Here is a 26386-nt window from a genome sequence, read left to right as displayed (position 1 = left end):
GTGTCTCGGCCTCCCGGCCAGTCAGAGAGGCTTAGGTCTGCATGGACGCTCTGATCTCGGCCGCCCTCTGAGCGGCCATGGACTTCCTCCGCTGAATGACGGTGGCGGCGGCCTCCGTGATGCCGCGGTAGCTGTCCGTCTCCTGCGAGTCCTCGCTGTTCTGCGACTTGGTGCTGTCCTGCGAGTCCAGCTTCTGCTTCAGCGCCCGGCTCTGCTCCTCCTTCAGCTCCACGTAGGAGCGCGAGAAGGTGTGAAAGATGGACGTGACGGGGAACGCCATGAGGAGGATGCCGCTCAGGATGCTGCTCAGCGCCACCACCTGGCCGGGGATGCTCCGCGGCACCATGTCCCCGTAGCCCACCGTCGTCATGGAGATGACCGCCCACCAGTAGCTCCCGGGGATGCTGGTGAACTCCTGCTTGGCGCCCATCTCGCTCTCGGCGAGGAAAACCAGCGGCGAGAAGAGGGCCATGGCCACGCACAGGAAGAGCAGCAGCAGGCCGAACTCTCTGGTGCACCTGCGCACCGTCAGGCCCAGCGTCTGCAGGCCCAGCGAGTGGCGGGCGAGCCTCATCACGTAGAAGATCCGCAGGGCTCGCAGAACCCTCAGGACCAGTCCCACCTTCTCCAGGTAGTTGTTCCCCGAGCCCGTGGGCTTGCCCCCCACCGACATGGAGTCCACGATGAGGGTGATGTAGTAGGGGAGGATGGCCACCACGTCGATGACGTTCAGCGGCGTGCGCAGGAACGTCCACTTGCTCTGGGTCTGAATGAAGCGCAGCAGGAACTCCAGGGAGAACCAGCCGACGCACACCGTCTCCAGAACAAAGATGTTGTGGCACCTCTGGGAGCACTCACCCTACAGAGGAGAGGGAGAACAGTCGCGTTAGGGATTGTGTTAGGTTACGCAACGGCAACAGCACCCTTTGTAAGTGGGACACGTCGTGTCCAAAAGTGTTTCTGACAGAGGCAGCAGCACGGAGGCAGTAATTAAGAAGGCATTTTCAAAGAGCGCGTCTTGGATCGTGGGCTCGCCACTGACAGATATGTTTGGTATGTCAGATCTCGCAGCGGAAAGGTGAACCCGTTCTCTGCCAGGAGAGGCAACTGATGAAATATTCCCGAAGCGCAAAGCAACATCGTAATTATCTGATCCGGCAAACCTGACTGACTCTCGCATCCAACCCGAGTGATCAAAAGGTAAAAGGTGGACAGAGCGCAGATGATATCACGCAAAGAAACCGTCAAATCCGGCTGTGCTGTGAGTTTAGCAGATGAAATATTCACTCTTTAAATAATTATTTTCTCAGGACTGCTGAAACTGCGTTCATAAATATTTGAAAATGTAATTATAAGAGATTACTTGGGTATTAAGTCAAAATCACCCCTGGAGGAGACCATGAAATACAGTGTATGGGCTTGTTTTTCATTTTGCCGCCATTACCGAGTGTTTAAATCACCAAACATAAAAATAAGTTTGCTTTGCTGCAGTTTCCTACCGAATTATGACTGCTTGCAATACAACCATCAGATATTATAAAACTGCAATCAAAAAGCTTCAGATGTGATTCTGACTGATGGTTGATGAACAAAAGGAAAACAAGGCTGACTATGGAAGCGTTTGGATTGATGGATCAATCTCTGGACTTTCACCTAAAAGATCATAAATTTAATATATAAGAGCCATTAAAGTTATTTTAATTCAGGGACCAAATATTTTTCTCCATAAGTGAAAAAATCCAAGTTACTTCTGGACGTTTTTATGGGCTCTTTTTGTAAATGTCTAATCATACCTGCTGCATCATTTCTGCCCTTACGCAAGTTAAGCCCCTCCGACGCCCCTCGACCAATCACGGTTAGAGCCTCATGGGCTCTTCTGATTGGTCAAAGATACCTGGAGCTGTCGAGATTCCTTTTCAGCTCAGAACAGAGACAGATGGAAACGCTGCGCCCTCGCGGTAGTGCAGTTATGCTACACTCCTAAAGGATTATCAATGGATACTCTAACATTTAATCCAAAGAAAACACAGAAAAATTAGCATTGACTAGCAAAATCCTGCCTACAGCACCTTTAAGACAAACTGCGCATGACTTTGATGCTAATGCTAGTATGCTAAAATTCAGGTAGCTAATTAGATGCAACTGATCCCTCAGCTGCCAGTACTGCTGCCATCTTGGTCTTTATTTCTGAAAATGTGCAAATTAGAAAAAGAAACAACTGGCAGATGATCATTCATATTTATTTTTACACTTTTGCAAGATGTCATAATTAAAAGATCCCAGTGTTGACCTGTGAGTCTAAACCTATCCCCACATAGGACTGGGTGTCTGGAGTCTTTTCAAGAAAATTCTGCATGAATAACAAGGTATACGATAGAGGGACGAGTTGTCAAGCAGGATGACAGTTGATGAAGTCAACCTTCAATATCACGTACTGAAATATACCATCCATCCTTACATAAACTTAAGTACCATTTCAAAAATGATATATACTTATACAAGTACTTAAATTCCAAAAATCCGTTGCTGTGAACCACGCCCACACGTTGATGCTCCACACATCTTCAGCAGCCGTGAAGGCTCCAGTGTGCTCCTGCGCCTAGAGAACACATGACACTGTGTGTAGCATCTACTGGTTGAATTATTGATCTGTAACAAGTACAAGTAGTCCGTAGTGTATCGGGCCTGATCCCGAGGCTAACAAGTGGTCTGACAAGGCGTTTCAGTGTGAGGACGCACTAGTGTGTGAAAAGGACATTTAGCGATCTGTCAGGACTCTGTTTATCATAACTGTGTGAAAGTAGAAAAACATGAGTATGGAGGCAAACTCTCTGCCTTTGCGTTTCAGTCAGCCTCATGCATTTTTAAGCACGCACACTCGGTTTTGTATGTGGCACAGCTTTTGCCCTTGAGATATCAAACTTGCTAAACCCATTAGTGGCCATGTAAATGACTGATCGACAGAGCTGGAGCTGCAGTTTTTTTTTTTTTCCTTCCTCCACACACAGCAGCAGCAGAGGCAGTAAACTGCTAAACTGAGTGTTCACAAATAAAATGAGGGTAAATTGCTTGAACTTCCCCTGCCGAACTGTATACTGAAGCAACACTGCATCAGTGCCACGGGGAGAGGCTCGATAGCTGAAAAATGACCCTTTCTGACAGATTAAAGTAGCGTCAAGCATTCTCCATGCTGCAGCAGTGAATAGAGACGTCTTAAAATAGCTGTTACTGGCGAGTACTAAAGCAGAGGGCTGTCTACCCAGGAGACAGGGATACGGAGATTCAGTTTATCTGAATCGTTTTACCTCCCTGCTGTCCGCCATGCAAGGACTTGGTAGTTTTATACCATCATCTTCAAAACTTTGCCATGTAAACGCAAAACTTTTCTGAAATGGAAACGAAAACAATGCCTGTTCACTTGAAATGCTGTCATGTAAACTTTAGTCTTGGTTATTATGGAGATTCCTCAATTTGTTGTGGAAATTGCAAATCAAGTTTGGGATAAAATCCGGTGTTTTCCGTGAGCGGTTTGAGTCTTATTTTTGTGCCACTCAACCAAAGAGGGGTTTGTTTGGGTCAGTTAAATGGTTACATGAAATTGTCTGTGTGTGACGGTCTGCCTTTGTGTTTTAGTTCTGGGTGAAGGAGCTGCTGTCAGGTCCAGTCTGCCTTTCAAACTGAGATAGAATCCAGTCCATTACGATGGACGGACAGATGGGTGGGTTGATTAAACTACCCAGAGTGTAACTTTTTACTATTTTGCAGAAAAGCTAAATGATACATAATAAAAAATAGCCAAATTTTCAAAAAGAAATTGTAGCTTGATGAACAACATTTTCAGCCACCACAGTATTAAAACTGCTTAAAGTGAAATTTAAATGACTCTAATTAATGGCAGCTCAATGCATTTGGTTCAAAGTTGGTATTTAATTTCTTTTTGTAAGTTTTTACCTATAGATTCTGTCCTTGTTGTGTTTATTATCAAGATCAACCCATTACGTGATTGAAATGAGGCTTATGGTTAATTTTTTGATCGTTTCACAGTATAAATTCTGACAATATTAAGGAACACGGCCCGCACACATGAAACCTGGACATCCAGCCAGTTTCAATTTTTCAGCGTTAGTGAAAATCATCACCTGATGGGTGTTACTTTAGTGAAGTCAGAGTAGTAAGTAAGGAAGTAAAATGTGTTGTATAGCACTTTTCACAGAGCAACCGTCACAAAGTGCTTCACAGTGGCAGAGAAAGGATCAAGACATAGGAACAGAAGATCATATAAACAGAGCTTGCTGCATAATGCATAAGATAAGAGATCATGTAAACACTGCAGCACATGGTGTGTTGGTGTTGATAAAGCCATGTACCAGTTTGTTAAAAACCCTAAAAGGAAAAGCTCTACATGCAGTTTCTATACATCTGCCTCCATTCACATCAAGGCAAATAGCAGCTTAAGTCTCCCTCAGTGAATTCTCAGACTTCAATATGCAGCTGAATCAATCCGAACATGAGGGAATGGCTTCTTTGGCTCAGCACGGCTCCATATTCCCCGGCCAGCTGCTACCAGGCCCAAGGTTTGAGAAATGATTCAGTAACTACGAGGTTAAGAGCAGATTGTTAGCTTCACTCTGCGCTGGACTTTCAGCCAAGTTGGCTCAGAAAATGATCAACAAAAACTGTCTTTGTTCAGAGTCGTCCATTTTTCTTTTTTTAAAGACGTTTGGAAAGACTACAGAAATACTCAGCTGAATACATGTTTTGTAAAACAAGAGTGTGTCTGTGTGAAAGTGAAGCTCCTAAAAATGTGGTGTAGGGGAAATGTACCTGACAAAATCAGCTTTTACGAAGTTAATATGAATTTGAATTCAATATTCTGTGAAACATGTGAGGACACCTCACTCCAGAGATACTTATGAAGGAACTAAAGGCATGATGAAGTAAAACAAATAACTGTTGGGATTTATGCTTTGTTGCTAAAAGTAAACCACTGAAGTATCAGATTACAAAAAGGTAAAAAAAAAATCACTGGAATTAAATGAATTAATTAAAGTTCTAGGTCCCATCATAAACAGCTGATATCAATATTTTCAAATCGCTTCTTTAATTTAAGTGCAAAAAAAGTAATTGTTAAGAGTGAATGTTTCTATTCACAAATCATTATGAAGTCCCTGAACGCCACCGAACTGCTTCGTTTTCACCGAGTTACCAAAGTATGGGAGGAAGATGTTGAAAATGATGTTAATTTCATGTTGGCCACTAGTGGGTGCTGTTGTTTGTTTTTGGAAAGTTGCGTTTTCAGTGTCTCCGAGCATCGTTGTGTAAAAAGGAAACCCAAAACTGGATGTGTGTTTAAAGAGGTGCAGAAAACCCGTGCCAGCACAGGAAGAACATGCAAACACCACAGAGAAAAGCCTCCAAGCCAAACTGACTAAGAAAATGCAAATGACATATTTAATCCCATGGCAGCGAGCTCTCCCCCTGGTAAGTGACAAATCCAGTGCTAAGATAGACAACAACACAAAAACCTGTGAATCTCTACAACCATCTCCAATATGGTCAACTGTTCTGTTTCCATATGGCGGATCAGGTTTTAATATCTTGAATTTGCTGAATCTTGTCGTGCTCAATTCTCCTTTTAGGGAAACGACTGAGATTGTAAACGTCTTTAGAGACCCATATGCAGCCTTGTTTCAGAGGCTCTTACAGAACTTTTTAGATGTTGGCACGGTGACAGCACACACTTCCACGAGGCTTAAAACAGACATTCGTCACTCTCTGCAAAAATCCTACTTTATTCATGTTAGTTTGAGCTTGCTGGACGAAAGGCAGATTGCACGGAGGACCACAGAGAAAACTATGAAAGGAAACCTACACGGGCAAAGGGTGAACGTGCAAACTCCATACAGACATATTTCAACGTTTGGGAAAGATGAGTTTACTGGACACTGTAAGTTTTGATATTCTATGAAGGAACAAGGTGTTGAATTGTAAATTATGACTCTGACTTTTCTTTCTGATGTTGCATCACAGTGACCTAAAGCTTTGTCCTGGCCTCGACACCTCTGTTGAGTGATTGTTGCCTCAAATAACGAATATATATTACTTTGTAACTTGACCAGTTCTGCAGACGCCATGATTAATGACGCTGCTCTTCGGCTCATTTGGCATTGTTGGGCAGACACTAACCAATCACCAAACAAAACAACCAGCCAACAAACAAACAAACACATAATAAACCAAACAAACAACGCATCAAACAATCAGCCAACAAACCAACCAACCAACAACCAACACACCAAGCAAACAATCAACCAAACATTTAACCAACAAACAAACAAAAAAGCCAAACGGCCAACCATACAACCAAACAATCAACCAACTAACCAACAAACCAACAGAAAAAAACAAGCAAACAACAAAGCAATCATATTTTATCGATCGCCTAGGTAAAATTCCTTTTTCAGCATCTATCCATCCCACCATCCCGTTTCTAAGATGTGGGAGGGGTCAACGGTTCTGTTGGGGGACCCATAGTGGTGACCTGTCCTCTGGGGGAATCGAACCTGCAACATTCTCACCCCTCGTTCACCACTACCTCAGTTATCGGCATGTGTCTTTGGTTCCAGCTGAAGACAGCTTAGTGTTCGTTCCATTAGTTTAAAGTCTCTAAAGGATGAAAGCAGAGCGGCAGAAGCTGAGGGGTTTGATTAGCAAACGTCTCACATTATATATTTCACTATTGGCTAAAAGTGGAAAAACAATCACATGTGAATTCTAAAGCTTTTGATGTTCTCATGTTTCAGCATTCAGCTGAAGACGGAGCCTCGAGCCACAAGCCGCACATGAAGCCAAAACAAACGAAGCTCAGAGCGAGTGTGTTTCACACTCCCTCTGCCTCGCTGCTCCTCACGTCTGTTTGTGTAACACGTTTTCCACCCATCCCGTCTCGTTCTTTGAATCCGATCAGCTTTATTTGTGTTGTTGTTTTTCCGAAGGCTTTCAGCCCGAGTGCATCTGCGCCTCCCTCCCGGCCTCTGATGTACGCAGATGCACCGCAGAGGATCAAATTAAATGCGCGCAATTATCCATCTGAGTGATCGGGGTGCGCCGACCCCGTCACAGCAGAAGACAGGCATGGAAACCGAACGGCGCAGGAAGCGACGGCTCACTTCTGATCAGCAGAGATTAACCGCAGAGGGTCTGATTCAACAAGCAATACCGATCCCAGATGCTTTCACCCTCAACACACCAAAGCTTTTAATGGATCTCTTCACCGCCGTCATTCCCTCAACGCGCTGGGAGTTGGAATCGGGCTGCTACACTTTTCCTCTCACTTCCAGAAATATATCTGGAAATGGCTCTCCACTAGGGAAGAGTCGTATTACAGACTGGGAGTGTTTGATTTTTCTCAAGGTAGTCTCACACAGTCAGGCAGTGTTTTATTTCAAGTCAAGGTTACCAAATGAAGAGATGATTAAACAATTACCACAGAAAATGACTACAGTCTCCAGTTGAAGCCAATTTTAATGATCCCTTCGGCCGCAGTAAATTGTTGTTTTATGCTTGGACAAAAACAACCATGTCCGCCTCCAGAGAGTCATGGCTTCCAGTTTTAGGGTTGACAACCACTGCAATAACAATCCAACTTCATCGTCTGTGTACTGAGGGCTGAACGATTTGAGAAAAAGATCTGAATGTGATTTTTCTAACAGATATTGCGATTTCAATTCGAATCACAATATTTGTTCATGTCAAGCTTCAGTGCAATATCCACCATGCACAAGAACAGATTCCAACTTGACGGAAAATTATAACTTATCATCAAAACAATAAATGCTGTTTACTCTGAAGCAAGGATGAATGTTAAAACGTAAGAATTGCATCCAACATGTATTCATTGCAGAGAAACACACACTTTCTTTAACGTTCACCCCCATTGTGGATGTTTATTGCTCATTGTTCCTGTGTGCATGTGTGTGACTGGTTTCATTGCAAAAACAATCAACAGCACCACCTTGTGGCCCAACATGCTAAATACATCGTTTTTTGTGTTTCTGTTAAACGGACATCATTTTGAAAACGTTGCCATGTAAACTCAAAACTTTTCAAAACTGGCTCTAAATACCACGGAGGCCCTGAATCAAAATGATGTTTTCTTGTTATAAAACAATAGTGGAGCCACTTTTTGTAGAGAATGACAGAAATGCCAAAAAAAAAAAAAACTTTTTGTTGTGGCACAAATAAAGTTGGTCTTTAATCATCTGAATGAACATCGGCTTAAAAGTTCCTTCAAGTAGATAAAACTGTGAAGGTAGTATTTAAGACAACCTAATTATCCCTATCTTTCAAGCTGACGACTGTACAGTAATATTTGGATTTTTTTTGTTAAAGCTTCACCAGAAATTTCTGCCAATTTATTGCTCATATCAAGCCTGGAATCCACGCTCAGATCCATTTCTTTCTTTCTTTTTTTTTAATTTGTGTGAAATTAGCATATTAACATTATCCGTCTCCCCGTCAGCGCCGACCACTTCGTTACTGGAGGGTCACGGATGGAGGATGGAGCCAGCTGACAGCGGGTGGGGGGGGGAGGAGGGAGGAGGGGGGGGGGACCACAGAGACAGGCATGCATGTTCACATGAACACCGGCTGCCAATTTAAAATCACTAATTAACATAATTAACGTGTGTCTTTGGGCCGGTGGGAGGAAGTCGGAGCACCTGGAGGAAACCCACGCACAATCATTTCACTGCGAGATTACGGCGCGCAGCAGTGTCGTCCTACACAACCGTATAATATCTATCATTACACACCAGGTTCACAATAGATCCCGTTTAGATTTAGAGATGGTGGAATTATGAGATAAGAATGAGCATCAACAGGAATCTGGATCTGAGTGCTGGAAATATGGTTCTATAGATCTCAGTCTGTTGATGGTTTTTGATGGAAAAACACACAAAAAAAAGAAAAAAAAATCAATTTGAGGCTGTTTATGTTCGGGGTGAGCAGATTGATACAAATATTGATAATGTCTGTATTGTTATCGACCCATGCCAGTCTGATGGGATTGATCCTTTCGTTTCAGGTTGTGTGTGTTTGTGTGTATGTGTGTGTGCGTCAATTTTATAATTTAAACATGCATTTAGAAAATCATGAGAAAGCAGCTCTGTTTTAATTCTTTCTCAAAAATTATAAGCATTGTAACATATGAAAGGATGTTCAGATGAATCAAAAACTTCACATGAATAAAGTATTTCATTCTTATTGCTAAATTCAAGCAGTTAAAGGTCATGTGAACGTATTCAGATTCAGCAATTTGATGGATGTTATTTTCAAAATGCAAAACTTTACAGGAACAAAAATGTAAAAACAAAAAAAGATACTTTTTCACTTTAATGTAAGATCTTTTTTTCTTGTAAATAACTATGAATTCACAGAGTGAAAGTCCAGTTTGTTTTTGACTGTTGGGAAGATATTTACCTCTCGATTGGACCAAACCTACCGAGGAAGCTCCGCGGAGGGAGAAAAGCTTTGTGTTTTCTGTCAGCATGTCATGATGTGGCCACCATTATTTCCACTGCTGGTTATATGAGTTCTGGCTGCTGTTTAGAGAAAGTTGAGCATAACAAAATAAATAAATAAAAAAATAACCTTAAGTACAGAATGTATTTTTAGGCTGGTGGCAGAAATAACAAGCTGCCAAAGCTCACTGGGACAGATTCCTGTTAACCTTCCATTAAAAAAACCCATTTGTGGCTGTTTAACAGCTAATACCTGAGTGGAAGCACAAGGCTGCGTGTCGATCGTCCAGATTAACTAAACTATTCAGTCGAGTGCAGTTTTCTGTCCTTGTCTTGACACCGTTGTCTCAGTTTGAAACCAACTTTCTCTGTGGATTTAATGTTATTCAGCAGATTGCTGGCAGAAAGGAGAATAGAAGTCATTTCACACAAATTATTACAAATAGACCCTTGTTCCTGATGCTAATAACTTACTGACCTTCTGGGAGTGGGAGAATTTCTCTCGAAGCCCAAATATTATCCAATCAGTCATTTTCTCACCTCAACTCAATACAGCAAGCTCTGTTTGTTCCCTCAGTACTTCTGTGAAAATTCCCTCCTGAATCTTAATTAGCGGGCGAATTACCGTGTTCAAACCCAGATGCAGTAATAACACAACGCCGGACGCTCTGCCTTGAACTTTTTGAAGATCTCACTAATTATCATCTTTGCCTTGACAAAAGAGTCTGACCCAGTTTTATTTGGTGATTCACACAGGAGGACGGAGAACTCGCCATATGAACGTATTGAAGCCTGCGGTGTACGTCTTAAGGTACTCCTCTGTTTGACCTGCAAAGCTGAAGGTTCTTGAATGCATCATTTAGGGTTAGGGTTAAATCTTGAGATTCTTTTCAAACATTGCATTGTCTCTATTGTTGTAGCGTTAGATATCAATCTCACTTGATTGATAAATGCAGAAAATGTGCATTTAGGTGACAAATATTAACCTGAATTGATGTTTTGAATAAGTTTCTCAAGTGGTACAAGGTCGTCTCGCACACTTAAGTAAAAAAAAAAAAACCACTTCTGGTGTCACATCATGACGTTTCAGGGGTAAAACTACAGATTTTATGTCATGTGAGAGGCACATGAATACTGTATAAAGGAAAATTGTTTTGTTATTGGACTTAAAGTGACATGAAGTTCATAAAATGACATGTAGATGAAGACAAGCACATTCTAACTCATCAAAGTACGAGTTTGGCACACAACGAGAAAACTACTCAATACAGACAAAGGTTTGGTCATTACTGAATTATGACCTCTAGCAACAAATTTATAAAACTTTAAATCCCTTTATAACATATCGTGACATTAAACATGGATATATAAGACAGACAAGGACCTACAAAGACCATTTGAAACTGAAAGCAGTTTAAGGTCCGTTTTCCTCCATTTTTGTGGATTTGAAATCTGTTATTAGCTGTAACCTTTATTCCGATTTAGTTGTTGTGTTTATGAATGTGCTACATGAGTTTTAAAGATTGACAAAAGTGAAATCCCCTGAAAGCTTTGTTGGTTTTGTTGCTATGAAGAGTTCTTCAAGGCATATCATGGATGGATGAAGGATGATGGATGGATGGATGGACGTAATAAGTAACGACAGCACCTCAGCCTGTAAAGCCACAGAGCCTGGTCAACGACCACCAGCGGTACATGTCCACAGGGACACTTAATCTTGCATCTGAAAATCGCCTGCTCAGTGGACGTGTCCAATCAATGACTACATATCCTGCCTGCAGCTGATTGGACAAATGCATCAACTCACCGCAAACTTTCTCTTTTAGTACTGAAGCAACTCGGCGAAAATTCAACTTTATGCAAATGAGCTGAGGACAGCTGTGTCACTACTCAGCTCACAATGCAACAAGCTATACCCAGCATGCACTGCATTTCATTTCACATAGACAGTGAATGGGATGCCTGCCAGTGGACTCATGATAGGTATAATTCGCCACGACCTGCTGACGCCAAACTTTATCATCTTCTGTCTTCCGATGGTTTGAGGCAGAAGCGTCAGTGAATGTGTTCCCATGAGCAGCAGGCTTCACATCACCTATAGTGCCAAATGTCGGACGAAGAGGTTTAAAGCTCGTCATCTGTGGAGTATAGAGAGGAAACGTGTTCTGCAGTGATGAATCCGCTCTTCTGTTTACTGGTGAGATGGTCAAACTGACATTCTACTGGAGGAGGGATCAGGGTTGTGGGTTTGAGGTGGAGAAGTCATGTTTGAGAGGCCCTTTTCTATTACGAGCTGACTGTTACTCCAAAAGTTCATGACGGCGTTAATGTTTGATGAGCTTGAAGGAGCACAGCGCCGAGCCCTGACCACAACCCCACCACCCCTGTAGGAGATATCTCCACGAATCCTCAGATTCTTGACACTCTACCCAAATTAACCAGCGTGGCTCTTCAGCTGCCACAGCTTTTACTCTCCTACTAGCCATGAAACTGACTTTTCTCAACTGGAAATCTAAAGAAACCCCTTTTCACATAGTAACTGGATTAAAGATGCTTTGCATCAAGGTGGAGGAATTTAAACTATCTTTACACAATTTACCAAATTCTGGAAAGTGTGGGGTCCATTCCTAGAACTATTTGAAAAGATCTAATACAGTCTAATGTCTGGCTGCGAGCTGATTTATTTATTTTCATTCATTTTCATACATTTACATGTAACATCTTTACACCTTTTCCTTTTTTCTGTTTTTTTTAATCATTAAAATGGTTGATAATATGATCGTTATTGTTGGGTTCTGCATGTTGGGCATCCATGGTTTTCACCATCTTGGGTAATAACTGCTTTCCTTTCATACGTGTGATTGCACCTTTGAAAAAAACTCAATAAAACAAACTTTGCAAAGAAAAAAAACAACAAACTGCAAGGCACTCGAGACAACTGCAAACCCCCCAACGGATGCTACATGTTTCGGAGGCTCCTTGGCGAATTCCTTTGGCAATTTGTGGCGTCCCAGCGAGACCGGCGCTGAAATAAACCAGCCAGCCATCGACTTCCAGCACGCAACAGAAGGAATTGTCTTCCTCTGCACTGTATGGCTTTACGCCGTTATTTATATCCCGTTCTCCGCCGCCGCGACGGGCCAAATTCCCCACGGGGGTCATTACAGTTTCATCTAATATCTAACCGACGGTACTGATGGCTGCTGCCCAACAAGTGCTCGCTCTCACTCCGGTTCCCGTACGCTAGAACTCTGAAGGAGGAAGAGAGGTGTTAGTTGTTTGAGAAGTTTCTGTGACTTCAGGCCACTGAAGTTCATTTGCATCAACGTTGAAGAGAGAAGGAGGGAGTCGCTATCGACTTGAAATACAAAAAAAAACCCCAGCATATTGTGAGTGATGTTTTTCTTGAGAGGAACATTTCCACTCAGTCATCTGGGACTTCTCTCTGTGATTTGATTAGTTTTTCAGCTAACGGTAGCTTATGCCGCCCCTGAGAGTTATCAGTCAATAACGTTTCGGAAAAAAAGCTTCTTTTGTTCTCAGGAAGGGAAACAGATTTTTAACACGTCTGGGACCGGTGGAAGCAGTTTTAGTTTAATGGCTGAGAGTAAAAAAGAACAAAACAAATTGTTTTCAAATGCAAATGGTTTTGATGGTAACAAGAGAAGCATTTTGCTAATATTTTTCAGCCTGCGGTGTTTTTCTCTTTCTGTGTTGGCTGTGGAGCTTCTCGGCGCTCTGCAGGGAGGAGCAATTACAGCCAGCACAGCTGGAGCTGCTCTGCAGCAGAAAGTAAGAAAAGGTTCCACAGAAAAAAAAAAAAGCTTTTTAATCTGCTTTTAGGGGCTTTCAGTTCATCACGAGTTCAAATGGAAAACAGACAGATATTCAACATTTATACGGCGATCATTGAACCAAGGTTTTCAGTCTGTTTGTACTGTGCTTCTACCCTCTAGCCCCATAAGTATAAGGACATAAGTATCACAAATCATTAAAAAAAAACTTACTTTAAATAAGAGAGCATCAGCATTAAACTTTCACCCTCAACCTGAAGACCGAATTGTGAGCAGGCACATTCACCTCGATGCTTTAGTTAAGACCTCAAGCAGCTAATTCAGGGAAAAGGACAAGTTGTAGGTCTCTAATTTCAATCAATATACACGTATTTTATCAATTTACCTTCAAATGACCCCAGAAATGCTGTAATTTTTGAGCCATTTCACATTATAACTGGTTACGATGTGCTTACAATGACTTGTTATTCTCTTCATTACTGAGGTAAAAACTGGCAGAACATTTAAGTTTTTTTAATATTTAAATTTTATGTGATGCATCTGTGCTGCCCTCCTTAAAAAGAAACTCTTCTGAACCAAAAACAGGCTTTCCCTCAAACCGGGGGCAGAGATTAGAGTGTTACGGGGTCGTATGTAAGTATGTGATTGTGGAAAAAGGTTCACAAAAACATGACAGTTTTTTCCTTTGCAGAACAGTACAAAACAAATAACTCCACAATCCACCTGGCATTATTTACTCGAACTGCATGCGAGGAGCACAAATCATTCCCGCTGTGTGATGGATTGCAGATTTCGTGGGAGCATGAGCAGCCGTACGTCTGACTCCCAGTCAGCGGGAATGACTGATGCGCTCCTCCTATTTTCAGCCCTGACTCAGGTAAAATTATGCCTCCTTTTGCAGCTGCCGTCGTGCACATTTCTCTCGCACGCTCCCTGATGATATATCGCCGCGGCGGCGGTGCGCTTTAAAGCGGCGGGGATTTACATCACAATGAAGCGCGCGGGGCGGCGAGGCGCCGGTAGAGTCACTGAAAGGTTAGATCAACGCTCCCACAGGAGAGAATGGGACGGAAAACACAGTTTTCAAAGACGCTTATGTGGACGGAGGAAGCAATTCTGAAGAGGGAAAACTGACAAAACACTTGAGATGTTTAATCCTCTATTCATCCAGAGTGTGGATGGGGGGGGCCGTAAAATGTGAAATGCAATCTGGCTTCCTTTTCCTGTGGTTTTCTGCCTGTGTGTGAGGGAGAGAAGCAGGGAGGAGAAAAGTCTCGCAGTCACTGGATGTTTCGCTAAGAGCCACATTAGATTAGACGGGCCGGCTAAGTGCTTCTCATCGCAGACGGCTCCTCGAAAAACTCTGAAACTCTCCACAATAAAATGACCACAAACAGCAACTTCCTGCGTTGGAGTTGTATTACTTGTTCCAGGTAAAACGTGACTTCATTTACCGGCAAGTCGAGATTATATGATGTTTATTTTTCTCTCTCTGTCTATGTTAATTTTGACCAGTACCAGAAAGTTATTCATATTGCAATTGTTCTGAACGAAGACAAATCTCAGTTGTGCCACACCTTTTGCAATCTCAGGCCGACTGAAAACAGAGGATCGTTTTATAAGTATTTATTTCAGTCAACAACAAAAAAAAAATGCTTTGTTTTTCAAGACTGGCCACTAGAGTAATAAAACCAGAAATGCAAAGAATATATAAACATGTATGGTGGAAACATTCAAGCCCCTTTCAACTGTCTTTCTTTGTCTCACATCTACTTTGCTGATTGTGAGAAATGTCTACACTTACGCAGATGATGCTGCAGTAAATGTGTTAAATTTAAAAGTGAGCAGCAGAATCGGTTTCCTCAGGTTTCTTCTTTTGCTACTGTTGCATTCTGAAATGATACACGTAGGAAATGGTATTCACGGCTCGTGTGAAACATCAGCCAAACACAACACACATCGCAGTTTTCACTTGAAAACAGAGCTCCAGTTTTGTTTAAGGCTCATCAGGGGAGCTGTGAAGGTTACCCACCGTCACAAGCAAATGAAGTTGGGGATTTTTCAAAACAACAGAAGCATAATGTCAGGTTGCATGAGCAGCAAGTTTGTTTTCATATTTACACTTAACTTTAAACATGAAAATTAACACAGAGCTCCATAAAACACCTGCCCATCCCTCACAGGAAAACTTCTAGCTTTTTTAACTGAGCAGTGAATATGCTGTAGCTGTTAGCTACATAAATATACAAAATGAATGATAATGATTCTAACCCGCAACAACCAGGGTTGGGGAGTAACTCATTACATGTAATGGCGTTACATAATTCGGATACAAAAAATGGAACTGTAATCTGTTACAGTACATAAAAAAGCATCCCGCCTCTGCTGTTATATGTTTAACATCCCGCGTTGCCATGGATTTTACCACCTGCTGCTGGAGTCATGGCTGCTCCCAGATAGAAACTCATTCTTTGGATGGAAATCAGACATCATTTTGTATTTAAGTCAGACGAGGCCCAGAACTTCTCTGTAAAATGTCAATTCTGCCTCCCAGCTGTGAAAATGCTGTCAACATCCAGGAACTCATCAAACCTGAAGACACATCTACAGGTATGAAACACACCTGAACTCACAGTGAAGCTAAAGTGTATTAGCCTGCTAACCTGTCAGTAACCTGCTACCTGTCAGTAACCTGCTGCTGAGAACCACAGCCTCACCAGGCTGAGCTCAGAAGACTCTGATGGAGGAAATAATCTCTTCAGCCTGGATGGAGGATTTATTGGGGACTGCATTTACTTCTGTCACTGAGTTATGAATGAACTCTGAACTCTTGAAAAAATACTGAGCATGGCCGACCTGAACACAAACCCTGCTCCTCACTGTAAGTACAGTGACACAGCAGATTGAGTATATACTGTATTGGCCTGAATATAGGACGATTTTTTTTTCCAGAAACTGTATTCTCAGAAATGGGGTCGTATTATAATCGAGGACTAGATTGTCGTTACACACTCCGCGGCCACTAGATGGAGCCAAAGTACCGGTGACCAGGAAGCAAATGGAGCGTCTCAGTGATCTGATGGAAAAATGGAGGAACATGACCATCTGGAACGAAGGGGCTCAAACGCTAGACAAGTGAGCAAACAACAGAGGAGAAGTTTTGATGCTTGATGGTAATCAATGCAGCAGAGTCAACAAACCACTGCCAAGCCACCAAGATATATTAGACTGAATTATTAATGTTCATGAAGTTGAATAGAACTTAAATCTGATGGATACAAAATTATTTACATCATTAATGCAGTTATTGAACCTTTGAGGTACTTAATTGTTGCTTATTCACTGAGTCACAGCCTCAGGTTTTGAGAAAGAAAATATAGTTTTTTATTTAATACTGCAGTAATATTTCTTGATCTTAAATCACATGAAATGTTATCTCTGTTGTGAGTTTTCCAAGAATAATTGTACTATAATAAATTGTTCAACATATTTTTATTTTCACAAAACGATATTTGAAAAATAAGGGTCGTCTTATAATCAGAGTCGTCCTGTAGTCGGGCCAATAAGGTAACATAAATGTGTGTTACTATCAATACGGCTCCTGGTGCTGCTGCTGTACTGTAGAACTGCTAGAGGAACACAGTCTGAACTGATGGAGCTGATCCTGAGTCAGAAATAAAGAAAGTCAGATTCTCAGTCGGCTAAAGGAGGTCGTGTTGTTGGTATTTATTGGGGCTGAACACACAGACGTCTGCATGTAAGAGCATTTAGTGTTCGCTGTGTGTAGAGTCGTCAATACGCCGTGAGGATGACACATTGTATTTATTTGTCTTTAGTTTTATGTTCGCTGGTGAAGTAATCTAAAAGTAACTCAAAGTAATCTGGTATGTTACTTTTTAATTGCATTAATAAAAGTAAGTTGCTGATTACATTTTTTGACAAGTAACTTATAATTGTATCAGATTACAATTTTAAAGTAACCCTCCCAACCCTGGCTACAAACATAGCAACCTGTTAAATGTTTCCTTACACTCAAAGTGCTGTTTTACAACGAGGAGCTAGCAGGAGAAGAAAACACACTCCGCCCAGTAATGAGCACAGTCAAGCCTTGAAGCTCACTGATGCTCTACATACGGCTGAAAACAGATACGAACACTTCAAATGGTGTGAACGTCGACACCGTTATGTTTCCACCAGTCAAATGCATTGGAGTGAACATTTGGCACTGGCCAAACCCCAGAAGGAGGAACAGAGATGCTATTGAGAAAGAAGAGTAAGGAAGTCAACAGAAACCGACGTCGACGTTGAGATAAAGCCACAATCAGAGGCAGCATTGAAGATGACAGTGGTCTGTTAAACAATCGCTCACACAGCCGCTTTTCAAGAACTTCCAACAATTTGTATCTGCTTCCAAACTCAACACTGGCCTCCAATGGCCACTGGTGGTACTGCCAACCCATTAGCTTCCAAGAAACTCCACAAAAAAAAAAAAATGCATGAAATGAACACATATCAAGCATAAGCACAGTGATTTTAAAATATTCGTAATCATAAAAAAATGTAGCCACATCCAGTGGCTCAGTACTCAGAGCATCCTGTTCGACCCTTGTTCTGAGGTAGAAGAAATCAGAGTAACAAACATCGACTGTGATCTGTGGCTGATCTGATCTGATATGTACAAATTGGTTTTTACCTATTAACCAGGTTCTTAGGGAATCCAAATGTGACACAAAAAATCCATTTGTGCATCACGACAAACCATCACAGATGACTGAGATTTGCTTTCTTCCTGTCAGCCTGCAGTGAACTCAGTCTGATCTGTTGGGATTCATTTAGTTATGCTCTTCTGCTTCTTTTTTGCCATATTGCTAGGTATACTGAAAATATTTGAATTAAGTCCTTCACATATGGTTGGATCCTTTCCTTCATACGAAAACTGACATGATTGCTTTGGTCCACGATTTAGGCAGGTCAGAGTAACTAATTACTCTACTACTAAAGGTGTTTATACTTCTCTAAAACTTTGGTCAAATTTTCTTTGAAACCCATCTGTCCCCATTGCTAACCATCAATACTTTTAAAGCACCATGTTCCCCACAGCAATAGGTTGTTATCTGCAGTTAAAATAATAAAGTAATTATAATTAAAGAAAGCCATGAAACAGGAGTGCACTTTGCTCTGCTGATGACTCCATTGATGATACATGACTCCTCGCAATCAGCCTCCTCATAACAAGAATTCCTTTTTTGCACATAAATTATTGGCTTGCCAAAATCCATAAATTCCCTGTAATTTTAATGACAGATTCTTCTGAATCCTGGGTCAAGAAAATTATCCAGATCATGCTCTTTCTCCTCCCATTATGTGTTAGCCTTCCGATTTCAATCAAAAGATGTCAACGAGTTTTTCAGTCATCCGTTACACCAATCAACAAATCAACGAACCAACAAAGCAATGAACCCCCCCAAGATAATAGATAAAATAAAAAAAACACTGAACCAACACACTAATGAACCACCAAACCACTGGACCAACAAAGTAATTAACAAACCCACCAAACCAACAAACCACAATGAACCAACAAACTACTGAACCAAACCAATTAATGACCCAACAAGCTACTAAACCAGCAAAGTAATTAACCAGCCAACGAACTAATGAACCAACAAACCATTAAACCAACAAAGTAATGAAGAACCGAACCACTGAACCAACAAACTAATGAACCAAGAACCACAGGACCACCAAACCAACGAGTCAGCAAACTAATGAACCCATAGTTATGAACCATAAAATTAAAATAATGCCCTGGCCCATAAGAAGCTAGGAATGGCTTTAGCACCCATGACCCGTAAAAGGATGAGTGGGTCAGAAAATGAATGAATGAATGGATGGATGAATGAATGAAATAAGATATGAACGTCTGTTTGTGAAAGCTAAAATTCCACAACAAAGAGTAAAAAAGACTTCCCAGACTGCTTGTTTTGACCAATTTATCCTCCACATCAGTCTTGTTTTCTTCAAACTGTCAACAGCTTCAGTCGTCTAAACATTGTGTATAACAACACACAATATTTGGAAATTATCATGTTCCCAGTTTCATTAGTGCATGGAGGATTTGTGCAGATTTAAATGGCTGAAAATTAATGCTAATGGATATCAGAATGGTCTGTAATGGAGGAGGGTGAGTGGGAGGACTTGACTGGAAGAGATGTGGTAAATTAGCAGAAGCGATTCACCAAGTTGAGTAGGGATCTGTGAGAGCGTTGAGCTGCATAATGTTTCTGCTTGCCAGTGGAAAAAAAAAAAAGACAATGCTGGAGCTTAAAAAAAAAAGTCCACTCACAGAGTGAGTACATACGTTTTTTGTTGGTTTTCTTTTTTCTTTTTTCTTCTCAGAGGCAGGACAAACTCCTCTTCCAAACAAAGTGAAAAGTGGAGAGCCATTGCTGTCTGACACTCTGTGCACAGTGCGACTGCTGAGAACATAACAGCTCGATTGCACCTTTATTTTTTCCGTCTGAACCATTGTAGAAAAGTTCCCTTTGTCTCAGTTTATTATGTGCATGCCAGCCAATTACACCTCTCCCAAAAGTTTAAACAGGAGCACACTCGCAATAGTTTGGGAACAAAGTTTAACAACGGTGACTTTCAATTCAATGGAAGGTTTTCCTGGAAAAGAAATGTCCATCTCATCAAAACCATAACCAATTAGGTTCTCGCTCTTAATGAACTGCAGTTCTTACTTCGAAGACTTACCAGGAATCCCAGATACTTAATTGCTGTCACAGTGACACTGTTTTCATGTGTCCAGAGTCTAAGAAGAAAAAAGGCAGGTAATTGAAGGCAAGATGGAGGACTGTGTTCTAAGAGGTCCTTGTTTCAGCTTTTTGACCCCTTTGTTTCCTTGATTGATTCCCCCTTTGAAGCTTCCACGCTCCATACAGGCCGCTGTCAGATGGAGACATATCTCTGACGGTGGGAGAAGCTGCGGGGCTTTTCTCTAATCACGCCCTGGTCTGCTGAAGCCATTCAAGAGGTGAATCAGCGCTGCACCAACCGGACCTCCGAGGCTTTCTCAAGTGTCTCAGGCATGCGCGGACATTAAAAGAGCTGCAGACGGAGACATCGTCGGGTTTAATATGCCCCCCAGACCTCTCCCTCTCCCTCATCAAGGACTGAAAGCATGAGCAGTTAATAGGAGAAAAAGCCTGAGGTGGCAGAATTCTCCTTCCTGAGAGAGGAAGGCTTAACGGAGCAACAAGTGGAAGAGCTCCAGCTCTCACTCTCAGGCCTAATTAGAAACCAAAGACTGAGGATCATCGGCATAATGTCGTTTTGGAATCTCCGAGTCAAGCTCCATTAAAAGAGCAGCTCTCGTCTGTGTTAGAAAAGTCAGCCATAGCAATTAAAGCCTTTGTAGAGCTTTCACTGAAACTCATATTATAAGCTATTAACTTTATATTATATAACTTATATATTTTACTTTTTGGAGTCAATCCCAAAAAACACAATGACATCTCAATAATATGCAACAAAAGCTGTTGGAAACCTTCACAATATCTTTCAAGAACTCTATTTAGACCAGAACATGAATGCTGTTATCTCATCTTTCAGTAGTTTCAATTTCAAAAGTTGATTTTAAAGAAACAAGCAAAACCTGAAAGTGACCATAAATGATTATTTTAGCTTCATAAAAGTTGAAACCACTCAAGCCGCTGTTTTGTCGCAAACCAACTGATTTCTACCAAATACAGTTATCCTAATCTCTTCACATCATAACATACAGTTGCTAACAGTTATTTGGATACATAGACATTTAAAACCCTGATGGTTGTCCTGCTGGTCTGAGGCTTTTAATTTGAAATCCGGTAAGTATTTATCAAACCTGTTCAACTTATCGATGTCAGTGTGGCACTTTTCCATTCATTCATCTGTTAAACTAGTTCTACTACATTAGAAACAACTCTAATAACAATCACTATGTGGAAGTATCTGGTGCACCAGGAAGATGAAGGTTCTTTATAAACCAAAACTGATTGTAATTTAGAAGTACTGATCCTCTTATTTTTATGTTATGTCTAAAATATTAGCATTTTCAAGATAAAGCTTCTGCAACCTCCCAATTGCAACAAGATCTAAGTTTACCGGTACATTAAAGCTTTTCATTTTTCCTGAAGCCATTTTTACAGTAAGAATTGATGACTAGATTCTCACTGCTTGATTCCTGATTGAGGGGTGGACTAACAACAACAGCTTCTAAGCATGGTTTACAATCATTGTGGTTTCATGCAACATGGAATGTTTTGCCCAGCTGAGGATCATCTGCAGCATCTTGCAGGACCCTGAACACTTCTAAGTCTTCAGTGGAGACACGCCTCCATATGTAGGGTTACTGCCAGTCATCCATCTTGGAGTTCACCTCTGATATTATCTGTCCATTATCAGTTAAGGCCTCGTCTGGTTATCTACCGTTTTAGAGCCTTTTCCTAAAATCTGCCCCCTGACCTGTTTTATGCTTCTGGCTGTCTGGTTCCTCGTAACACTGAAACCTTTGTAAATTCCACTGTGCCTGTTTTCAAGTGGCTGATAGAGCAGAAGATCTTTACATTCCCCCGTGAGTCTATTTCTCTACAATCTCTCACTACCTCCCTCTGTGAGAGCCATGAGTTTTAAAGTTCAACCGTGTTGACAAATAAAAGTACATCTATAAACTTGAACTTGCATTAACCAAAGTGTATTTATGTGTGCCTGTTTTTACTATTAGCGTTACATAATGTCATTACGAAGAGAGGCTAATTATGCCGCGACTGTAGCAGGGGGATTTTTGACTTTGCTATGAACATCTGTTTGCTGCTTTTTTTGCCTGTGTCACCCCTCAATCTGAATCTGGGTTTGAATCCCTCTACAAAATCTGTCTGTCCAATGCTTTTCTCTAATTTGATCCCTTAGCCCAAACCGGAAGAACAGAAAGTCTCCTAAGGAGTTCTGCAGGTTTCTTCCTGTTAAACGGGAGTTTATCCTTTCCACCGTCCCCTGTGCTTGTTCTAGTAGAATTGTGGGATTTTTCCACTTCCTACTACCTTGACATGACTGCACTTGACGATATTGAAATAAAAATGAATTGCGTTTAAACTCCAGTTCAGATTCAGGCACGAACAAAGTTATACCCGAGGGCCAAACATGGTCAATTCCAATCTTTAACTCATGGTAGCACCATCTTTATTTTGAATATACAGATATGATGTATTGTGTGAAGAATCACAATCCAAATAATTGAATTTGTCCATCCATGGATGAATCCATCCATCCAGCTTTTTTACTACTTTCTCCTGTTCAGGGTCATGAGTCTTTAGAGATAAGCATTGGAAACACTAATTCTACTGTGTGGATCAGTCTAAAATAAACTGATTCATTCATTAAATTTAGCCGAAGTTTCATCGGTGAGCTGGAAGTCGAATGGTTGTTGCAAACATTATTTTGCTTTCTTTGAAATAATGAATCAACAGCAAGTATTCCTGTGAAGGACACAATTCGTGCAGGTTCAACAAACACAATGAACAACAACGACCGACCTTGACTTAACAACATCCACACAATGAGTTCAAGACTGCAAAAAGCTCATTCGTCTCACTCTTGATTAAAGAGCCTTTGTTTGTGAATGTGTTCTGCCTAAAATGAATCACCATTATCTCCAGCATTTAAAATGTTCATTTGGAGGTGAAACTGGTCACAGCAACACAAAGTCATCACTCACTGAGACTTCTCTCAGGCCTCATTCACAACAAATTCTTTCAAGTGAAAATGTAGCATTCCAGAAATGTTTTGTGTTTACAAGGAAACGGTGAAATAATGTAGCTAACACGTTCGTCCACTAGTGGGCACTGTTGGTTGTAAAGTTGTTTAAGGTCCTGTGCCGATGGGGGAACCCCGAGGGCTGACAAACTTTACTCCACAGAAATCTCATAAAAAGGCCTAAAACTGCTGAGACCGACTCCATTAACCCCATCAAACAACCAGCGAATGAAATGCAGTGACAGCTTTGATGGAAACCTCCCTAAAGGGGCCCCGTGTGGTCCCTGCTGCTCTGCTGCATCCAGTGACTTTACTGAAGTGTGTCAATCAAAGTGACAAGAAAGCTAACCGTGCAAAAGGAAGAGGAGATGAGCAAAGAGAAAAGCAAAGAGAAAAGAAAGGTGAACGCAGGACGCAGTCAGTGGAGCAGAAAACGACGTGGAAAACCCTTAAACTAGCATTAGATGTAAGGCTGATGTTAACTTTTAATAGTTAGTTCGCCTCGCTAAACATCAGCCTGGAGATCTGTCGGCTCGCTGCCACAGAGCGTGTTGACACACCGCTTGGCTAGCAGCTAGCCAACTGAAAGGCAGGCAATATGATTGTAAGGTGCATTACCAAGACTTCACAAAAGCAACTAGGACACTGGTAATGGGTGGGAAAACAGCGAATCCACTGTAAACTAATGCAAGTTGTGTCTTGGCTAACTCTTAAACTATTAACGCTTTGAAATTCAGATGTCAGTTTCGACACTGTGATTTCTGTATGAAAGACTGTCAATTTTTGGAGACATTATCGGCTGAAATAAGTCCCAGACATTGAATTTAAAACAAAGGTGACGTGCCGGCTGTTGTGGTAAAAACACATTAGAGTTGAAGCTATTTTTGGATAATTGGTTTCTGAATTACCTCTATTGATACACTGAAATCTGCTGTTAGTTTTATGATAATAGAAGCAGAGTTCATCATGTTGGAATAATACAGAAGTTTAAGTTTTTTTATCTTTTTCATAATAAAATAATAATCTATAAAACCGATGTTCGTCCATAGTCAGACGGGCCCCTTGGGAGCTTTTAAATGGGGCCCCAGCGCACTCTCCACGCCACTGCTTGGTGTGTAGCACAGAGATGGAACCCAGACGTTTTGAAAAAGTTGCATTTTCAACAACGGAGTCGAAGCATTTTCAAAACATTCCTTTTTGATAGATGTTCTCAAAAAGTTCCCCTTTCAGTGGTTCCGAGCATGATTGTCGTGTGAACGTTCCCTCATTTTCCTGAAGCAGAACGACTACAACTGAGCCATCTGTACATATTCATGTTGGACTTGTTGTCATGTTTCCTGAATTACACCATCAACGTGCCTAAACACCAGGCAGCAGACTGGTTCAAATCCCCCTCTTTACGTGAAGCTTCAAAGTCAACAAGACAAACAACATAAATGCTTGTATTTCCACTCCCTCTGTGCCCATTGGTCAGCCGGTCGCGATAAGGTTCGGGTAAACAAGCTTTAACTGTACGGATTAGGACTTCACGGCTGCAATTAACATAATCGCAGCCTTATGTAACAATAACGAGCCTGTTTCATATTCATCTGAGCTTATTTTGTATTCATTTTTGGAAGCAGGTCAAGAAAAAATCCACTGCGTTGGGAGATATCTGCGGGATTTTCAAACAGAAACCAAGGCCAAATCCATTCCTTCTTTATTTATTTCGCATGTAGCCTTCTTATCGTCTTCATTTTGTGCATGCTGTCAATTATCGCGAAGGGGAAGACGGGATTTGGATCACATGAAATGGAATGTGTACAGAAAACAGTGAGGGGCCCCGTGCAAGGAATCTGGTATTCAGAGAGAAGGCAGAAGAAGCCCGGTCGTCCCTGAGCCTTCGCTTATGTCTGAGGCACAATGATTTACAATGGAGCCCAGCAAGACTCGGTATGTGGGCTGATGCATCAACATAATCTGAATTCTACCGTAGCAGCTGCGCGGCACACACAACCCCCGTGCTGCCTTTTAAAAATATACTTATAGGAAAAAGGAATCCTGGGATCTGGATTTGTTGTTTTGAGTGTCGACTGCCTTCCAAACTTGTATCTTGGTTTTGAGCATTTCTTCCACAGTTACAGCCCAAAAAGACTGACTGAGCTGCAGTGTTGAATTTCCTCCACAGAAAAAAAAAGAAACTCTCTGGAAACCAAAAGTCATGAATGGTGCCTGCTTTATTACTTTTCTAAAATTGGAAAGCAAATAACATCTTATCTCCATGCCACCTTTTTGATTAATCGCAGTTCTAAATGGTTTTTGCTGCCCAGTGCTGCTGCTTTTGCCAAACACATAAAAAAAAATAATACAATATTTCAATCTGGAAATGAGGAGTCCAGCAGAAATTAGTTTGGGTCTTTTTAAGGTAATTTAGATGTGCGGATAAAGTAAAGTGAAGGGAAAAAGAAGTTACTGACCCGCTCCTCCTCCTCGCGCAGGTCGGGCATGGTGCTGACGCACAGCGTGACCGCCGTGATGGCCACGAAGATCACCGACAGGCAGGCGAAGATCTTCCCCGGCAGGCCGGAGTGAGGGTTCTCCACCATGTCCCGGAGCCTCCGCATGCAGCCCGCCGCCAGCGTCTCCTCCGGCGCCTCCGACGGCTGCCGGCTCTCCTCGCAGGACTGCGGCGAGGCCAGCTCGGTGTCCTCCTCCTCCAGCCGCTGCTGCTCCTTGTACTCCTCCTGCCGGAGCCGCAGCTTCCGGAGGCAGCACCAGTCCAGGTTGTTCTCCTCCACGCCCCAGTACAGCAGCTCCTCCTGGAAGGACAGGGCGCACATCTCCCTCAGGAGCCGCAGCTTCCCCGCCGCCAGGAACGACACGATGATGCGGAACGCCGACGGGCTCCGGTCGAAGAAGTACTCGTTGCGGCTGCCGTCGTAGTCGTCGCACACGTCCATGATCTCGGCCTCGTTGCTGCAGCTGCGCAGCTTCCCCAGGCGCGTCAGGGGGAACTCGTCCAGCGTGGACCAGGGGATGCGGTACTTGATGCCCCCGACGTTGATGATGGCCGCCCCGTCCGCCAGGCCGATCTCGTCTCCGGTCTTGAGGCGGGTCTGGGGCTGGAGCAGGAGCTGGGCCCGCTTGTAGAACAGGCCCTTCTTGGACGAGACCTCTTGCGGGTTCTCAACGCGCTTGAAGTGGATGGTGGTGAACTGGTGCTCGGCGTTCCCGGCCAGGAAGGCCACCTCCTGGTACATCCCTGCGGCTCTGTGGGAGGACGCTGTCCTGCACAGT

General features: G+C 42.2%; 1 protein-coding gene across 1 annotated transcript; it reads right to left on the bottom strand.

Annotated features, from left to right (window-relative positions):
- Positions 1-26386, bottom strand: LOC115409262 (potassium voltage-gated channel subfamily G member 2-like). Its single transcript, XM_030120353.1, has 2 exons — positions 25567-26386; positions 1-859 (listed from the first exon to the last, which is right to left on the bottom strand). The coding sequence occupies exons 1-2, from the start codon at positions 26347-26349 to the stop codon at positions 32-34; spliced, it is 1611 nt and encodes a 536-aa protein (XP_029976213.1). The 5' UTR covers positions 26350-26386; the 3' UTR covers positions 1-31.

This window comes from Salarias fasciatus, chromosome 22 (assembly GCF_902148845.1).
Source record: "Salarias fasciatus chromosome 22, fSalaFa1.1, whole genome shotgun sequence".
In the NCBI taxonomy this organism is placed as follows: Eukaryota; Metazoa; Chordata; class Actinopteri; order Blenniiformes; family Blenniidae; genus Salarias; species Salarias fasciatus.
This window is presented reverse-complemented; position numbering and strand designations above follow the sequence as displayed.